General features: G+C 42.5%; 1 protein-coding gene and 1 long non-coding RNA gene across 2 annotated transcripts in view; one reads left to right on the top strand and one right to left on the bottom strand.

Annotated features, from left to right (window-relative positions):
- Positions 1–4,996: 4,996 nt before the first annotated feature.
- Positions 4,997–12,600, bottom strand: LOC129212168 (uncharacterized). The gene is made up of 3 exons (XR_008579089.1): positions 12,478–12,600; positions 11,555–11,664; positions 4,997–6,016 (listed from the first exon to the last, which is right to left on the bottom strand). It is a non-coding gene; the product is annotated as an uncharacterized LOC129212168 (long non-coding RNA).
- SMS (spermine synthase) overlaps positions 12,505–20,065 on the top strand; it is a 58,924-nt gene continuing 51,363 nt past the window's right edge. Inside the window, exon 1 of the mRNA XM_054840375.1 lies at positions 12,505–12,638. Within this exon, the coding sequence (XP_054696350.1) occupies positions 12,584–12,638 (55 nt within the window). The 5' untranslated portion in view covers positions 12,505–12,583. The remainder of the gene's footprint in view (positions 12,639–20,065) is intronic.

The raw sequence follows: 20,065 nt of genomic DNA, 5'->3' as shown, positions 1-20,065 counted from the left end.
TTTCAACCCCACCTAGCTTGAGTCACTTGCTTTAGGCATCTGGATAGTCATCTTTTCTTCTCTCTACAGTCAATAAAGAAAGAGATACCACCCCAGATAGCCATCTGAGGAGCAATCACGCTGTGGGGCTGCTTCTCACCCAACATACCATAGAGGCAGGCTAGGTACACAGCTTAGGTACAGCCTGCTCCACAGCCATGTTGAAGAAGCTATACATTACTAAATAGGATTGCTCAGAGCACCGAGACAGGCAGTATATAGTGTAATGGGATAAAACAGTATGCCACAAAAACCATCTAAGTAACTTGAAACCAATGAGTATTACACTGCCTTATTTCTTCTTTCTTTCTTTCTTTCTTTGGTCCATAGCATGTTAATGAATAAAAAGCTTTGCATGAAAAAACACTGGTTTGTGGCTGATTACCTTACTGAAAAGGTCTTTATTCATGCATGCCACATTCCTCTAAAGAATGTTTTAGAACAGATTCTAAAACTGTAAGTATTGGTCTGAATCACTCCTGATTTTAAAATATTTTAGTCTAGTAACAGAATAGCACTCCTTCCATATGCATGTGTCATTAAGATCACTGAAACACAATGATGAACAACTTGTAATTGCCAGGTATCTGGCGTTATCGATCTTTTCTTATTTTTAAAGTAAAAATTACAATTAAATGAGTCAGAAAAGTAGACAATAATGCTTAAAAATATTGATGATGAAGACAGTGGATTAGAAATCAACCTAGCTAGGATTGGCTTAGAAATAAGCCAAATGTATGCCTCAAGACAGTGATTCTTAATTATATGTGTGTCCTCAAATGGCCCCTTTCCACCTTCCCCACTGTACATCTCTGCTGTAGTTGTAAATAATTATGGTTTTGCCTACAGAATTGTTCACTAGCCTTTCCTCTTTCTGCCAAGATCAAGACTGAAGATTGGAAGTTAGAGGTTAGAAATACAACTTCCCTGTCAGAGCTGATTATCGCATTCATTACCAGTTTGACACTGAATTCACAACCTGAATTTCTGCTACCTCCTGCCTTTCCTAGCACCTCCCTTCACCTCCCCATCTTGACTTCACCTTCCCACTAACAAATCCAGAACCACTTTGCAGAGTTCACAGTATCTGCCTGCCTTTGTTTTGTCAGTAAAAACATGTTTTTTAAATGAAAAAGTGAGAATTTCTCAGCAAGCCATTCCTATGCAGTCAGGAGAAAGGAAAGGAGGAAGACGACATCTGTGTGTTTTACTCTTGATTTAGATGAGGACTTAATTAGCAAATATATTTGTCAACCTTTCTGTTCTTTACTTCTCTTTAAAGGAAATGACTGTGGTGATACAACTGAGAAGGACTGTTTATAGAATTATGTCCAGTTTTCCAGCCGTGGCGTCTATTTGAAAGGCTGCACTTCTGGCCAGGGATTAGTAGCGGCTTGTATATACCAGGTTATATACTTTCATACAATCCATTGCTTAATGATTTCTCTCCCCTGAGGGCATTAGAGATGTTAGAGTAAGACCTGGATTCACGTTGAAGGGTAATTTGCTTTAGGAAGAAAGAGGTTCTTACAGCGAATAAGCATAACATGCATGATATAAAGATGTGGCCAAGATTCTGGAAAGGACTATGGAATCGGGGTATGTTTTTAAGATTCCCATTCTAAAGGATTTACTTTTCCAATGCAACAGAGCAGAAAGGAGCCAACTTGCCCACCAGAAACATGGCTTACTACACATTAACATTTGTGTTTACGTCTGTGAATGTTTGTGAAATATTTCTCACCGAAGGGAAAAAGAAAGGGGTTGGAAAAAACTGAAAACGGTTGCCAATAAGGGCACTGACCATACTGTTACACACAATCACACCAGCCACCTGGACAGCTGAAATCATAACAGCCTGGTTTAGTGTCCTTGAACCAGTTTCTACTGGTTGATTGCACTTCACAATAAAGTCTGCAATACCACTGTCATCAAAATTGGCAGCACCTTAATTGTGACACCACGTAACTATGGCAGATGCTGAGAAAATCTCCACATCTGCCCAGGCTTGGTTTGGCTTCCAGGAGAACCAGGGAGATGACAGCCCAAGTCGCAGACTATTTCCACCATTAACAAATTGGACTCTGTTTTACAAGGTCTGAATAAAACTCTCAGCTCAGCGATCCCTTTTATTGCCAGTATTTGGATTGTAAATTCTCTGTGTAGAAACACTCTCTTCTGAGGTTGTAATTTAGCTTGGAGGGGGACGCCTCCCAGTATTGACGAAAGGATGATTTGAGAGTAGTGTGCACTGGAAAGACTGGCGTCCAGAAGAGATACTACCCCTTAAACATGAGCTCTGACACACAGTCCAAACCCAAACAGCAGTATGCATTTTGAAAATGAATTCAGTCAAGAAGTCAGCACCAGTGCAGGCAGAGCAAGACAAAGAGGTTGTAAACAGCAGAGAAGCCAGAAACTGATGGAATGAATATCATACAAAGGACTTGCAGCAGGAGGGGATGGAAATGACTAGTATCAAACAGAATAAAGTATGGCTTAGGAAAAGAAGAGGAAAGGAAGAAAGATCTAGGAACAAACAGCGCTTCATTCAGAACAGGTTGGGCAAGCGACTGTGCAGTTTGAATGGGAAGACAGAAAAAGCCCCACTGATTTCTAAATAACAGATAAAGATGCTAAGATGAATGAAAGATAATAAGGTGAATTAGGTATCAAGGAGCTATAGACAGAAGCAGCGCTGGAGTAGCACATGGCAACTGAAAAGCCAGGCTGACGGAGGGGAAATAATTGGGAGAGCATTACAGACGGAGGCCTCCAGTCAGCAAAGATGCGAATTGATGATCACACAAAAGAAAGAAGAGAGAATGGAACTGAGAAGATGGGATGTTCAGATGGGGAATGGGAGAGGTAACTGGGGCTCAAAACTGCAGAAAGGATGTAAGGATTAAGGGAAGGTCATATAGATAGCCATTGCTTCTCCTTCATACAGAGGTACCTCATCTTTTTTGTCTTTTATCTCCCTGCCTTGTTAGTTAGACAGCACTTTTGTATTTGCACCACGGTTGCATTACTTGTTTTTAACATTCATTATTTTGAGCAGCTTACAATACGACCTGAGGGGAGGTTTAAGGTTTTATAGCAACCTTTTACCTACCCACCATCTCTTCTCAAGCAACTTCCAGTTCATTCCTGGCACAACTGAAATGCTGCGTGATAGCATCTTTGCAAATCCTACAGAAGCAGCATAGGGCCAAAAGCATCTTATTGCTTCTCAGTTTGCATTTTCTTAAAGTCAGTTTAATCCCACATATTTAGTGCTGTAAGCAAGCAATTTCAGAAAATTAAATAGGAATTTCCCTATGTGTTTACGACATAGCAGTGATGATAGATTTTTGTTTGTAGTTAAATTTTTCCCTGCAGTGTTTACCGATTAAACATTCAAGGCACACAGGGAAAGTGATTGTGGGCTTGACCGAAAGCCAGCTGAAAAGAGAAAATTTCATTGATTCAGCTGGGTTTTAGAATTGATAAAACCAGTCCAGAGACTGATTTGCGAATAAATGTGTGCATTTCACTAATACATTGGAAGTGGGAACTCTTGCTTTTATGGACAGGAACACTTACAAGACATTTAACTCCTAAACAGTTTATAAATAGAGCTCTGAACAGTTGTGTTCTACAGAAGGGTGTACTGTAAATGCATTGCTTTGGATCACCATTCAGACAGACTGCATGTAATCCAGGCAATGAAACATGCAATGTGTGATGTATGTCATATGAATAGGACTAGCCTGCCGATAACATATGCGCTATCCTTTAAAGTTAGGCTCCACGAATTATTATAAAGGTAGAAGCGAAGCTCACTAACAGATGTTTGCCTGAAGCGAATGCTATTGACAACATATAATTTGACCCGAAATATTACCTACGAGCAGAAAACTATGGTCTCTTTCCCATCAAAAAGTACCATTTTTGTTTTGAACAAAACATATGCAAAAAATTTTTTAATGTATTTTTAGCTTGATATTACTCATGAATGAGAAAGAAAAACAATAGGAAAATAAAACTCATTGAAAGTAAAGCCAATTTGTTGCCAAGTGGTCAGTAGTCCAAACAGTCCTATATCCATAGTAGTAATAGACTTGCTCTCTTCTCAAGAAATTTAAGAAACTTTTAAAAGAGTCCCTTAGGTTCACCCTGCAAAATCATAATCATGTGGTCTCATAACTGGAAGGAGGGATCCAACAGTAGGAATGCTGACAAGAACATATTTTCAGGGAAGCTGAATACTTAAAAGGGTAAGGTGCTTACTAGTATTTCCTCCGACCATCTTGGCTTCCTCCTGCAACCCTACTGCGGCTCCTCCCAGCGCAATCCTACGGCGCTCGTTTCAATACCATTAGAAAGCGCTGCAGCAAATAACGTTTCTGCAGATCAGACAGGCGTGAGGCGCTCCGACATCATTACTCGCGTCTGGTTTATGACAGGATAAGCTTTTATCTCTTAGGGCCAGGTCTTTTAATCCAGCTGACTAGTTTCAGTGCAGGACAGTGTGTGGGAAAGCAGAGCTGTACGCTGCTGCTACGCTCTTGCAGCGCTGGAGCCAGCAAAGGCTTCACGGTAAGTCTGGCTGCACGTAACTGCCCACGACACAAAGGACAATTGGTCTCATCTGCCAGGAGAGCCCTGTGCTCCCTGTGTCAGCGGCTCTCAGTGGCATGGCGTAACCACGTCAGAGTGTCATAAAATCTGTGGAAAAGATTTCTGAAAGAATGGAGCCAGGCAACTGCATAATTTTGTTCCAAAAAGTCTGCATGACATATTGGCTAAAGTTAAGTTTTATGGCTTTGTTTGACATAGTCAAAAGCAGCTGTCACACGGAAAATGTATCTTGTCTTTTCCTGAACCATTTTTATTGCAGAATCTGTTATTCATCATACGTTGGTCAAAAAATGAATTAATACACTTTCACATTAGCTCTCACACACTTCCTAAGCAAACAGTAAAAGGCTGGCAGTTCGATATTGTTTATTGTTACACGGGGCTGTGTTAGTTTGAATATGTGATGAAGAGAAATACAATAGTGTATACTTTAAAGCAGGAATCCAGAAGAAAATATAATCCAGAAGTTTCATGTCAGTATTCTCAAATGTCTTTTTGAGTCAATGTCATTTGGCATTGGCAAGACACCAGCTTGAGCTCTTTTGGCACAGACAGACACAGTACTGTAGACTATGATTGATGTAGCCCTTGAAAACAGGGCAAAACAGAAAAAGAAGGAAGAAATGAGCACTCAGAACAGAGCAGCTTGTTGCTTGAATTCATCAGAGTACAAACTCAATGCCACCATTTCACTGCCTAGATCAGAAGAGAAACCTAACTGTGATTTCTGATACCCTGCAGGTCTGACAATACATTCTTGTCTTCTTACAACTGAACCCCTGCATCGCAACAATTCCAACAGAACAGTGAAAGCATAGGAGCCAGACCAAACTAAATGACCCACCATTTGCTTTAGGTCATAAAAGCAACCTTTCTATCAAGATTTAATTGAAAAATTAAAATGTTTCCATACCAGAAATTCGAAGGAGACTACCTAATTATGGACATTTTTAATTTTGCCTGTTATGCTAGTAAAGTTGGCATTGGGGACTTACAGGAAATAAAATAGCTACTTGTTCTTTTCAGGATTCATACACTCAAAAAGACTCTGAATTAATAAACTTTAACAAAGAAAATATAATTGCATGCTATTGCATAAGATATTTGAAGTCCTTAAATTATAGAACCCTGTATGAATAGACTTCCTCTATGTAGCCGAGCAATCTTACACCTTTGTTTATTGAAGCAACCGTCATCTTCATTGCCTATGCTTTGACATAACTCTCATCAAGGGAGGTTTTTTCCTTCTAATTTTGTCTGGACAGAGGAAATGAATGATGTTTTGATTTTTGTATAAGAAATTCTTTTGCTCTCTTTCTTTTTGGAAGTCTGCATTTCTCTCACCATTTTCAGCCTAAAGAAAACAAATTACATTATCATATACCAGCATTTCTCACAGAGTGCACAGAAGCATCATCACTCAAAAGGAATTAGAAAAGATAACTAAAAGGAACAACTTTACGAGAAACAGTATTGTACAACATGCATATAAAGTAATGTATTACTGGTCTCTGGTAAAACATCTTTTCCACTGTCTTTTTATACATTGCCTCTCTTTTGGTCATCTGTTTTACTGCCTCCTCATGCTGCCTGGATGAATTAATAATTCCAATTTTAATCAACTTGCCATCCATTCTTCTCTGTGCCGGACTTCCCTCCCTCCCTATAAACACTTTGATCAGAAAGAATAGTATTTCCTTCATGCTGTGTGAGGCTAGGGTTACAAATTATCAACCCATGTATATTTTCCCCTAGTTTACAGAGATTCAAAAAGTATAAAAAGAAATCCTCTCTCCTTGACCATTTTTTAAATGATTTCATTGGTCTGATTTAATTTTTACATTATTTCAACTGTAATTGTTAATCTTGATCAAAAGAAAGGAGAATGCTGTCTACCGGATACAGAGTGCTGTGATGAAAAACACAGGGCATTTACCTGTTCAGTGTGGTTTTTGATATCCAGGGGCAAACCTCTTTCTGAAGTTACCTGCATAACGTGGCAAATGATCAATCAGTAGAAAAGATGTTGTGACTTGGCTGGATTGGGAAAATGGACTGTGCATTACTGGTTTCATGACTGTAATTATTAGGAAATTGAAGACAAAACGGAAGGAGAACAGAAAAAAGCTATCTTATGGTAAGAGGAAAATGTTCTATCGCTGATGGAAACAAGGAGAGGGCTATCCTAAAGTCCCAGCCACATTGCACATAGCCACCCCCGGTTTTCTGACCTTGCCTGAGCTCACCATCATTCTGCTTTACATACAATGAAACAAGGCACCAGAATCCAATTTTGTTGGGTGGGTTTTTTTTTTCTGTTATGTTCCTTTTCATTGTGAACCACAGGTCGTGTCCTGTAGCTGGGTCTGTAAGTCACCACTTGGGAGTGGTTAAGATATTCTAACAAGTTGATGCAGCTAGCAAACATAACTTCCATAGCTTAGGTCATAAAGGATGACTAGTATTAGCAACCCCTATCGATGTCTGAAGAGGTATACCCAGACTACATGACAGGCATGATAAAGAAGGTGGACATGCCAGGCAAGCCTGTTGGTTGCTATCCAAGATAATGATCATCAGATGTGGGATTGGGATCACCTGACGAGGTGGCCATGGGATCAGATGATGACTGGGAATGAAGAGGGAGTGGGGGAGGTCATCTGATAAAAGTTATAAAGAGGTTTCTCAGGGGCTATTTTCAAACACCAAAAGGGACTGCTTATAGGATATAGCTGTTCTGAGAGATGACACAGATGTTAAAGAAGAGTTTGACCCCATTTTGCAGCATCATGTGATGGGTTCATGGGCAAGACTGTGGTTGGCGTGGAAAAGCAGTGTTCATCTAGCCTTTCCTTGTATTTGGTTTGGGAGTGAGGAAATAGTAGTTTGGATTCTGGAGAATGCTGTTTTATGGTCAAACATCTATAGAGGAACATAGAAAGAAACTCTGTCAGGCCTGCGGTGTTTTGGCAGTTAGGGGAAAAAAAAAAAAATATCAAACCCCCAAACCGCAAAACACTCACTATGTGCAAGTTAGAGGTACGACCCTGGGCTAAGAGGATGCTGGTGGGGAGGCAAAGGTAAGGAATAGTCTGTCCATGGTTTCCATGGCTACTTCTCAGTGTTATGAAAATAATTCATTAGTTTCTGTCAAGCCTGAAAGCTGATTAGTGAGTGTGCTAACACAAGTAGGGTGTCCCTGCAGAAGGTGTGCAGGGTGAACAGGATCCTGGGGCCACTGGACCCGAGGTTTCAGCTCCATGGCAAATAACCTCTGCTCAAAAGAGGCAGACTGGAGTCTATTTGGATCAAAGGAAATCCCATCCTAAGGGTTCAAACGCAGCACTCTGGCCAAAATTCAGCAGAGGGCTCTCAAAAAGCAGAGTGTATAATAGCCGCTATAATTTATGATAGCACTTATTTAAGCAATTAACTCTTATCTGAGTTTGCTAAAACTTCCTGAAATTGTTCTCTTGTTCTGTGAGAAGTCTTACATCCTATGATATAATTTGACTCTCCAGGGTCCTTGCAGAACTTAAAAACCCCCAACTAATCCTAACTCATCTTGCAATCTACTTGAATGTGTTTCCTTGTTCAACTCGATATGCTTCTTTTTAAAGTTAGAGATTTTTTTCATGGTTTCCAGTAAGATCTAAGCTCCACACTGCCTAAATTTAATTTGAAAGAGACAGTTTGCTATCTTTTTTTTAAGTCTCCAGAGCAATGCCCCAGCAAGTCTACACATTTGATTGTGAGCATCCAAGAAGAGGGAGATAAATTGTATTTGTTTTAGTAAACAGTAACATGCTCAGACACAAAAGTAGAAATAAGAATGAAAGAAGTAAATTCATTAGAATATTGAGTTCTAGTCTTCTTAGCTGTATTAAACAGATGTTCACCTCTAGAAAACATTAAATTGTTTTACATAATAAGATGCACTGTTTTGCAAAGAGGTGAACTTCATCTTTGGTCATAACTGTGGTACCACATTCTTACCTCAAATCATTTTCTAAGAACAACCACTAACTTACAAGACCCCTTCTTCCCCCCATAATACTTTTCTAAAATGAAATATTATCTTCCCTCTCCTACCTCTCCAAATTTACCATGACTTCCATCAAGTATAAGCAAATACTAAAGGACTAGAGCTGTGTTTAAAAAAAACCCCAAAAACGCCTGGGAAAAAAATTAACCCAATATGACTCATAAACAGGGAAGGTGATGAAACTGCTTCCAAGCATCTGCATCAAACTCTAGCCTCTTTTGTTTGCAGCCCCTGCTTTTCCCATTTTGGTACTATCTTCTAGAAGTCGCTTCAGCATAGGGTTACATGTTTGTACATGTTCTGCTGCTTATTTAATTGTACTGAATAAATGCCTCTGCTTAGCATAAATTGATTATGTTTAACAATACTTTGAATATACAGAATCAGGCATGGGAAGAGAACCTGTGCGTGCGCGTATATTTTAAATAGGTGTGTTTGATTTCAAAGTTTTAATTAGCATTGTGAGATGACCACATTATTCATGAGTGACAAAGCCATGAGATACACAGGTATTCCTAAGCAAGTGCTAACACAACCTTTGTGAAGTTCTGTCTCAAAAGTGCCATCACTTTAGAAACTTGTTTAGCCATTCAGGAAAAAAAGGGTTACTAACATCAAGCGATCCTACTGCGCCCTAGGTAGGCCTCAGAACAACCTGAAGTTTGCTGAAAAGGTCATACACACAAGGAAAAAATCTTCTTGTTAAAGGATATTTCTTAGCTGTCTATGAGAAAAAGTTATTTTAAACTTTAATTCTTGAGACGAACTTTGGATTGTGGTGCTTGTAGCTGAAATATTTTCAGACCAATGCATACAGGTGAATGTAGCCTGGGAAGATGAACTGGGAGCCTGTGGTTAAAAATGCTGTTATAATCTGCTTGAAAAACCTTGAGACTTGGAACACTTGGTATTTCAGTTCACCATGGACCTGTACGGAGAACAGAAGTGATGCAAGCTAAAACGCACCTCTAGTGCAGGTTGTTGCATACAATGCAAAGCCTTTGTCCCAACTTTTTTCGAGTGCAAGATTCTTCCCGTCAGCCTGTGTCTTTTATCTAATCTGTCCAATCTACCTGTAGAGGGTCGGGCCTCTGCCCTGGCTTTTCAGCCCAAAGTTTTCCGTAACTCAGCAAACACTGGTGTCTCAACCTTTTTCTCACTGTTGCACCCACTTTTGCAGTCTCTACTGGTTTCAAAATACGCACGTAATCTTACACAGAATAAACTCTTTCCATATAGCCTGTGCTAATCTTAACGATGTGATGTCATCCAAACTCCACAGCATTTGTGAAACATGTTTTAATATTCCAGCTCTTTTGATCTTGTCTCATAAATCAATCCCTCCATCTCTTTAATTATTTTAATTGCTCTTCTTTAAATTCCCTTCAGTGTAATTTTCTAACAGAAAGATTCCCAAAAATATCCCAGGCATGACCTAGTTAAGTAGTATGCACAGGGTAGACATCCCAAAGAAGTAGAAGAGAAAGTCTATTTAGTTCTTTCCTCAGCGATGGGATCCTTCACACAGAGGCTTAAATTCTATGGGCTTTGTTATATGCTGTTCTGTAAGACCATATGTAATTTACTGTCCACTTTCACTCCTACAGGTTGATATTGCAGATTTCTTCCTCTTGCTGAAGTTTTCCTACAGCTCTACCAATGTTTCCAACGTGAACCTCTTCTTTTCCACCCATACGCCTTTTTTGAATTTGTTCATGCTGTTTTGCCAGCTTTCGCAGCTCCACCTAACCTAATGAACAGCTGTGAAAGCTGTTTATGGCTAGTAACTGTCCTTTAAGTCGAAGTTTAAGACAGACAGACTTCATACTGTTTCTGAAATAATTCATTAGCCTTTTCAGCTCTTCAGTTCAAGTCCAGTACTATCCATAAAATTCCCATCCATGGTAAGATGACAAGTTTGTTCTGTTTCTAATTTCCGTAGCAAATTTAATTAAAAACATGACGCTCCACCCCGCTTCAAGTGCCAGTCTGGAATGGTCGGCCTTAAGTAGCAAAATTAATGCCAGGAAAAGACTTGCATGACAAACTGGTGCTCTTTTTTTTTTTTTCTGTAAAGCCAGTGAAGCTGCTCATGTGTATATAAGGGCATAATTTAGCTAGGCACCTGGCACGTAGGAACAAATACAATTGAAGGTACTTAGGTGACAACATCACTATTACCTTCTTCCGACTATTCCACAATGGAAAGATAATGTAATAGGTTGAACTGAACAAAAGGCATTGGTTAGTTCCTTGCTGCCACTGAAGTTTAAGACAGCAAAAAACAATCCAGTAATCTCCTTTATGTAACCAGGTAACTGAAACAACTGCAGCCACCACAAGCAAAGGTGAGACACCTAAGAGATCATAAAGTACAGGGAATGTCCTGGCTGTCTTGTGGCAGCTGCGTGTCTGAAAAAAACAGCAGAGATCAGAGATGGCTGCAAAGAAGCATTGATTCTGGTTAAAAAAAAAAAAAGGGCATGGCACTAAGTAAAAGCAGAATTCCTGGTGAAATGGCAACAAGGATACCCAGTCTACCCAAACAGAACGATGTAATCCCCTGTAACATTAAGGATGTGATCAAAGAAGGTTAATGGGAACGTGGAAAGCCCTATGCTTTGGCTAATTAATCATGAAAAAAAAAATGTCTCTCAGGGATCAGCGGTGTCAAACGAACACCAGCTGACAAAACTGTAGTTATTACAGACCTGCAGACGCCTATGAATCTTTTGATGCATATCTCCAGTGAATGTTTCTGCTTTGCTCAGGATGCACATGTGGAGCTGTACTGTTCAAAACAAGGATGCTGTAAGCTTGCACTGAAAAAACGTTATCGCAACTTACAGAAATAATCATGGTAGCACAGTAGATTACACGATGATGATTACTTCTTTTAATTGTGGAATCACATGAAATCACTGATGCCATGGTGCTGTGCAGATTCGATCTCAATCCTGCAAAGAAATTAAAGGAACCAAGAGCTGGCAAAACTTGTCGTAACCGACAAAGTTAAACATCAGCCCTATCATTAACTACGTCTAGATGGTATTTTTCTGGGTTTGTAACTACACGTGGCTTATGTCATTTGCGGCTTCAGCAGGCTATTTTGCAGTTATCCTTTATATGAGAAATAATGACTTGAAATGAAAGGCTTTAAGGATTCTCTGCTGACGGTCGCCCCGAAGCCGCGGGGACAGAGAGCACCCCGCTCCGTGCCCAGCAAGGGCAGCGGGTGACGAGCACCCCTGCGGCGGCTCAGCAGCCCCAACGCCGAGGCCGGCATTGCTGCTGCGAGACGATGCGCGGCCTCAGCGCTAGGACACCGTTAAGGGATTTTCTCCGGGGGGAGTTGGCGGTTAACTGAATCTTAACACCAAATTTGGGCTCGCTGGGGTATTTTTCGGGCGTACTGACCAGCCCCGGCCCCGGGGTCCTGAGGCGGGAGCCGGCGGCGCGGGAGGCGCGGGCACCAACCGCCGCAGCCATCGGGGAAGGGCGGCTGCGCCGCAGCGGCCGCTGTGCCCTCCCCGCGGAGCTCCCGCCGGCGGCGCGGGGTCCCGTGCGGTGCCGCGAGCCAGGCCGGCGCCAGACCCCGCAGCCAAACGCCTCCCTCGCGGCGCCCGATCCTCTCGCGGCCGCCGGCCTCGCTCCCGCGCCGCCCGCCGCCGACCCTCCCCGCTTCCCTCCCGCCCGCCGCGAGGCCGCCAACCGCCACTACCCTCCCGCCCCGCCGCCATTGCCCCGCCCCGCGCGGCGCGCGCGCCTACCCCCGCGGCGCGGCTGCAGCCCCCGCGCGCATATAGGCTCCTCCGCCGCACTCCCCGCGCCGCCGCCGCCGCCTCCTCCAGGCATGGCACAGGGCTCTACCTCACTATGGCAGCAGCAGCAGCGCGGCACAGCACCCTGGACTTCCTGCTCGGCGCCACAGGTAACCGCTGCGGCGGGAGAGAGGAGAGGGAGGGGGGCGCGTCCCGTCCCTTCTTTCCTTACCAGCGCCCCCACTTCCCCCCGGCTTGGCGGTGTGTCGCGCCCCGCCTCCCCTCGCCCCTGTCGCCGCCGAGGAAGCGGCAGCCCGCCCGCCAGGCCCTACGCAGGCGCCCCCTCCCCTGGGCTTCCCTCTGGCGCGCCCTGGCAGGTCGTGTGGCCCGTGTCTCCCCCTCGGTATCCGCCTTTGCCACCGGGCAGGTGCCCCCGCGCTCCCCGGGACCGCTGCGCCGCCGCACCCGCCCCGAGCAGGCGGGCGGCCCGCTGCGGCCTCCTGCCCTGAGCCCGCCGTGCAGCGAGGCCGCCCCGCGGTGGGGGCAGCGCGGCTCGGGGCTCGGCGGCGGTGCAGGGATGGGGGGGCCGGGGGGGGGGGGGTGTCGGTGCAGGTGCCCTCGCCCCGGCCGGTGTCCACGGCGGGCTCCGGCCGGCAGTCAGGGTGGGCTTTCCCCGCGGGCGGCAGGGGGAAGCGGGCGGGCGGGAGGTGCTGCGGAGCGGGCCTGGGGGGAGGGCCTGGCTGTTTCCGAGCGGCTGGGCTAGGGCTCCCCGCGAAGCCCGCCTCGGTGCCTCGGTTAGTGCTGCCCGCGCACCGCGGTTCAGGCGGGGCGATGAAACGGGCTCGTAATTCCCGCAAAGCAAGGTGCGAGTACAACGCATGAGCGTCTTGTCACTTCGGTGCTTTAACCTCGTAGCAAGAGCGTGAAGGAAGTGATTAGCGATGAAACTCGGCTTTGGATGAGCCACCGGCTGTTTCAAAGCTTTACTCTGTAGTTATCTGTAGGGGGCATGTTCGAGCCAGAAGCCGAGGAAACCACCACGTTTCTCAACGGCCAAGATGGGTGAAAAGGTTTAATGGGAGCTGGGGGGGTGGGGGGGGAGCTGCCACGGCCGCCAAAGCGAAGTCGGTGAATGCTGAGCAAGGCCGCCAGCTCGGGCTGGCCTTCCCGCTCCGCGCACCCGCCCCTGGGGCAGGCCCTCTCCGGCCGGCGTGCCTCCAGGCGTCTGGCCTTCTGTGTCCGTCCCCCTTTCTTCTTCCTTTTTTGGAGGGAGAGAGGTGTGAAGGAAGTTCCCTGCATCTACAAATGAAATTTATCAATAGCTTGATTTGAGAAAGAGGTTCCTGACCCCAGGGGCTTTGCTTCGTGCTGTCCCTATTGTAGCATTGCTGCGTTTGCACTTTGGAGAGGCAGGAGGGGAGAGGGGGAAGGTATTAGTGGAGTTGTTCTGAAACGGTGTGCTCTAAGATATTCTACAGTGTTTCATGGCAAAAGTCTTCCAGTTTCCATTTTACAGTGAGATTTTTATGATGCAGCTCAGCTACTTTAATGGTGACCTAGTAGTAAATGAGAGAGTCCTGCCATTTTCTTTACGCCTTGTGCTTGACTGATCTAGCACAAGCAGAATTGGGAAGCTAAACCAGTCTAAAAGTGTGGGGTTTTTTTTTGTGGATACTACCCAGCCCCCACAATGACCTCTTTGCTTCTTTAGTTCCCTGAAGTATCATGGATTCAAGGGTTACATCAGTAACTGGCTTCTGCAGAAGAGTCAGAATTGCCAGGGGAAAGAGTAGGAATAGGTATATTGAAAGTAAGCCACAGTTATATTAGCTGCTCTAAGATATAAAAACTACCCCATTAATTAAAGAGTGTGGTAATGATCTTTTGCCTTGCTTGCAGGTAGGTTTTCTATTCTGTTTCCCTTTCCTTTCTTCAAAAGTGTTTAGATCTTTCCCTAATCAAGATGGGGATGGGAGGATATACCAACTGTGGAAGTGTTGCTGTGTAGATCAAAGGAGGGAAGAAGCCTTTTTCCCCTTATGTTTGTTTCAGCACAATAGACATCTTCAGTGAGATGTGAAGAACTTTCTTCCACCCATGACAGCTCTGAAGTTGGCTTGTACTTATGTGGAGTTTTTCCTCTTATCTAGTGCTTATGACCCAAAGGATAGAGTTGTCTATAGAAGAAAAATTGGTGAATTTATGTTTGTAGTTTGTGTTAAAGCAGTTTAATGCTGAATCATGGATCATGAACTAGTTGAGGTTTTTACTGTAAGTTACATGGGCAATAGAACTTCTGAATGTTCTGGAATGCTATGAAATGGCACTTAGTAAAATGAGATGTGTGAGTTTTGACCACCTGATCTTGTGGTGATAACATGTTATCTCTACATTTCAACTGAAGCTGTTGCATCTTTATGTTTGTATTCTGGAGAATGCAGAATCTGAACTTCTTGGTAAATGCACACTCCTTATTCCTCAAAACATTAGCTGTGTCCTCAGTTTTGGACAAATACATATTTTGGTAGTATTAATATAGCTGTTAAATTTTACAGCTTGTATGAAGGTAAGACTTTAGCCTGAGAGCAAGTTTGTTCAATAGGTTGTTTCATTGCAATGCATCTTGCAATAACTGTACATGGTTATGGTGTCTATTTCTTCAAGAATCTGCTTATATATGAGAGTTGTTATATATGGTTGATGAAGTCATTTTAACATGGTTCCCATTTAACACAGTAGCTATCCATTGTTCTCTTAATCCTGAAGGGAAGAAAGACTACACTGTTATCATCCAGCATCAAGATTGAACATGACTATAAGGCATGGGATAGTGTTTCTGAGATGTTAATATCTTCTGGGATCTGTTTTTGTATGTGCTCTGTGTGTGGCTTGTCCTCATCCTTGCTCTTTTGAGGTTCTTGGAGTAAAGGAGGGACCCTGTCTTTGGATGTCAGAGAAATGATCTGGAGGGGACAGCTCTGTGTTAGGAAGGTGGGATTTTGTCATGTGTTAATACTTGTGCAGCTATTAGCTAGCAACTGCTTGTGCTGCAGAATGGTGTAGATTCCGGTGGATCATTCCTGCTGGCTGACTTGGCACATGCCAAACCCCTTCAACAGCAGCCCTGTTTTCTTCAGGCAGTCCAGTTCTCTTGGGATATTGGACTGTGGTGTATGTCATGTACATTCTTCAGGATTAAAATGTGTGCTCAGCAAGGATCTTGAGAAAGATAAGTGGAATAGTAGGCATTTCTTAGTGTTTATTGTCATTGCTTCTGTAATGTTGATGGTTTTTGGAGGTATTGAGAGATGCTAGCAATGTCAATGAAAACATATTTGGAGGGACTTAGGGGAGAAAACAAGTCCTCTTGTGTTGGTTTGAGATTGGGGTGGGGGGGAGGGGAAGGAGCATTAATACTATCTTGGGAATGGGGCTGCATGACAAAAATGAAGCCATGTACCTCTACTAAAACCTGTCAAATTTCTTCAAACTTTTTATTTTTTAATGTACTACAAAATCTACAATTTGAGCAAAAGAAAAAAGGCCCTTCTGCCTGTTTTCATAACTATACCTTCTCTAATTATGCATCATCCATCAATTATTAAAATAATAATAGGCAGTTAGTTATGTGGGATGAATCTTTTGATAGCTGGATAACACAACCTGACTTTCTGTAATGGTCTCCTCAAGAGCTGATTAAAGTAGCAACTGTAGAGCTTAGTCCTTTGAACAGGAGTATCTTGCTTATCTGTGGCCTGAGATAGGCAGACAGTATAGTGTTCCCTATCCTAAAATACAAGAGTGCTTTGACAAAACCCTTATTTATGAAAATGGACATGGATGGCTCACCTTCTATAATTGGGGCATTGAAGGCTTTAGTCGTGCCTTTCACTTGTGGGCTAATGGCATTTTTGTTAGTCAATCAGAGATGAGGAATTTGAGACTCCTCAAGTTTAGTTTAAGGACTTTATTATGAAAGTACGCAGATGCTTGATGTCTTATACCTTTGCAGAATTGAGTTTAGATTACTGTATGTTGTAAATATGCTCATACATGGGAGTGTTTCCATCTATGCATGAATGTGTTGTATAAGCTTAGTTTTCTTGGTGGTTGAATGTTGAAATGATTAAAGTTCTTCAAGTTTCTTTAATGAGGGATGGGAAGATAGTATGGAGACTCTCTTGAGACTTTTTTACTTTCTTCAGAAAGCTGCTTTGAAAGGGTAAGAACTTGCTGGACAATTATTTTAAACTGCCTTAAAGTTTTCTCTTTGGTATTGTACAGCTGTGCAAACAGTTGTACTGACAACATTCAGGGCCTGGGCACAGATGAGTGAGCTGGTGGAGGAGACCAGTGATTTATCTGAGCTGACAGTTACTGAAAGAAATTTTTATGAAACTGCATGAATTGGCACACAATGAGACTACCTGCACTACAACCTTATCAAGGCAATGCTTGGGCATTTAAGAAAAAGGATAAGTGGACATGTATGTGTAAAGGGTCTGTTATTCTTCAAATGAATGTTTTCATGGAGATTTAAAGAAGGAATGACCTTTTGTGGGCTGAACCCCCTCTTTAGGGCCTCTGTCAGTGGTGGTGTTCTTGTCTGCAGGGTCCACTGCTCAATTCTGACACTGCGTGTAGGGGAAAAACTTGGTGGGGAAAATCAAGCCTGTCATCAGTAGGAATTACACGTAAATAAAAATGGCTGTCTACAGTACTTGTCTAAATGTTGTTGGATGTTGATGATATATCAAGAGGTATTCTTTACTAGTAGATTTTTCCCCACAAAATCTAACAGTCGTGTATATCGAATTTGACTTGCAAAAACTATACTTTTGGTTAGCATCTTGCTGCATAACTGTACTTCTTGGAGGTAAAATTGGCTTACAAGCTCTTTCTTTTGGAGGTTTTTCAAGGGGAGGCACTAGCTGTTTTACAGGTTAATTAAAAATACATAAAATGTCTCAGCTGAAGCATCCATTGCAGTGTAAGAAAGTGCCATTAACTCCGCTGGCAATCCCGTATCTTAGACTTTTGGCACACTTCTAAGCAGACAAGAATGCTGTCAGGTGAAGCTTTAGTATACAGTCAAGGGTGTAAAGATTTAAATAACCTCACATCCTTTTTCTTGTTTACAGCTGTTTAATAATACTGCATGATGTACTTCAGTGTTTGACATCCTTAAAAGTATAATAACTAACTGCTGATACATGCGTTCTGAAAGAATCTTGGTTATAAGATGTTCCAAGTTACTCTACTAAATGTTCTTTCAGTATTGAAGTTTTTACTTAGGCTATTGAATTGTTAAATATTTGAATTGCATGCAGTTAAGCTAATATTTTGATTCTTGTCTTTGTTTTTATTGGAAGTCTTAATGCTCTTCATAGAGCAGGACCACAATTTCATGTGCTTGTTCTTTGCTGTGCTTATCTAAACTTTCGGTGGGGAGAAAGAGTTGACAAGGCTTTTAGTTCTTCATCCCTTTCAAGCCTTGTCATTGAGTTTTCTTACTTTAAGGACTAATTAGAAAAATGCCTTTCTGAGGGGACAATCTCACAGAAACAGGAGTGTTCAAGAAAACTAAATGATGAGGAGGGCTGCTGTATTGGCTTTTCCTCTCTACCATCTCTGAAACATCTACCTGAGTTTCTAACTGCGAAAAAGTGAAAACTACATGAGTTCAGCAGCTCATGTGTGTTGAGCTGTATCCTGCTGTAGTAAAGACAATTTGGAATTGGGGCTGGTTTGGTTTAATAAGCAGATAATCAGCAGTTCTAGCTGTTGAGTCATGGTTCATCCTGTACTAAGTGCGGAAATACCAGAGAGAGCAGGAAGAGGTGACTGGCACCAGCATCTTGGTGTCTCTTGCGGAGTTTTTTCACTAGTAAGTCAGAATCTTGTGTGTGAAGGAGAAAGGCTTAAACTAATACTAAATACTTGGCAGTTTCTAAGATTACAAATGAAAAACTCATCAATAAAACCTTCAAGTGATTGGCTATAGAGTTATTTTAAAATTATCTCTGTAATGGGTGTTCTTGTTGCCTAATACAATAGAGATGCTAGGGCTTTATTTTTCTTGTGAGGCAGATTCTGCTTCTATAAAGGGAGCTGGCTGCAGTTAGCAGTAAAAACACATTAAGTGTATTTGAACATACTGTGGGGAGAATAGTATCTCTGAGCCTTGTAGCTCAACTTGACTGGTTCTGTCAAGTATTGGGTTGTCTGAAGTGCTGAAACATCTGATTATAGGGATAACATGGATGATATGCTTATCTCTTTTCTTTACCATATTGATTTATGGTATGTTACCAAAATCTGACTCCTCGACTATGATTTGTAGACCATGTAAATAAAGACTAAACAGGACTTGAGTAAATGCCTCTGGAGCTTGTGACTGTTATCAACCTTACTAAAGGTGTGTTTGCAGCTAGCTTGCAGCTGCAAACACAGGAATGGGTCTGTTTTAATTGTGTTCCCTTAGCAGCCTCTGTGAGTGGTGTGGGCTCAGCCTGTGCTCTTGGCTGGGCTGTTCTGAGCAGAGCCCTGCAGGTCTCCACAGTCTAGTTCGGACAGGCATGGACCAAGAACTGGCCTGCTGTGTGTCACAGCACAAATGAGGCTTGTCAGGAGGTGTTAATACATGAATTAATAGCTTTCCATTTTTAGCAGTAAGGACTGTTGTGAACTCATTCCCTGCTTTTGTTGGTTTCCAGTTTTGAGGATTAAAATGCTCTATGAATGGAACTCTGAAAATATTATCTGATTCCCCAGCATGATGTTAAGTTTTCATGTCTGAGCAAGCAGTATTGAGGGAACTGTCACCTGGAAAGGTGAAGATTAACAGAATGGGAGATGATTGGCATGAGTGTCTGGTTTGAGGCTGTGGAACAAATTTCTGTAGGAAATAGACTGCTTTTGACACATTAGTATTTCCTGTTTCAGGTACACTTCTCTGTTCATGCCTTTTAATACTAAAATCCTTGGAAGGAGAGAAAAGTACATACAACAAGTGCTAATCACTTTGCTTAATACATTTGTAGAAGATGGTCAGGTACCAGGTGATGAAAGTGGCTTGAGAGATGTAAATGAACAGGAGAGCTGGTATTATTTGGGCATGCTGAAGTTCTGTTACAATGTATACTGTCACTGCTTTTTCGGATGGAAGTGCTGCTGATATTTCAACAGGTGATGATTTTTAAAATGTGAACAGTCTTCACATACCAGTTGATGGACTTCAGTTTATGCATTACTGAGAGAGACAAATGAAGTTAGTGGAGCTGAGGCATTGAAACATTTGTTGATGTTAAGGCTCAAGCTACAAATTATATAAAGTTCTCTGAGTGCATAAATACTCTGTGTAAAGGTTGTATGCCAAAATTTATGTATGAGAATGTTGGTTTGCAAATGCCTTTGGCTTACCTCTTTGCTTACTGCTCAGTTCTGGTAAGCTGTTGGGATGAAGTGTTGCAAGAAGTTTAATGAAATGCTGTCTTTCTGTAGCAAAACTAACCTTGACAAAGCAGCAAGTCTGAAAGAGTCTGTTGTGACATGTAGGTGTTTAAAAGGTAGAAGATACTGTTTGTGGGTTGTCCAC

Source organism: Grus americana, chromosome 1 (assembly GCF_028858705.1).
Source record: "Grus americana isolate bGruAme1 chromosome 1, bGruAme1.mat, whole genome shotgun sequence".
Taxonomy (NCBI): domain Eukaryota; kingdom Metazoa; phylum Chordata; class Aves; order Gruiformes; family Gruidae; genus Grus; species Grus americana.
This window is presented reverse-complemented; position numbering and strand designations above follow the sequence as displayed.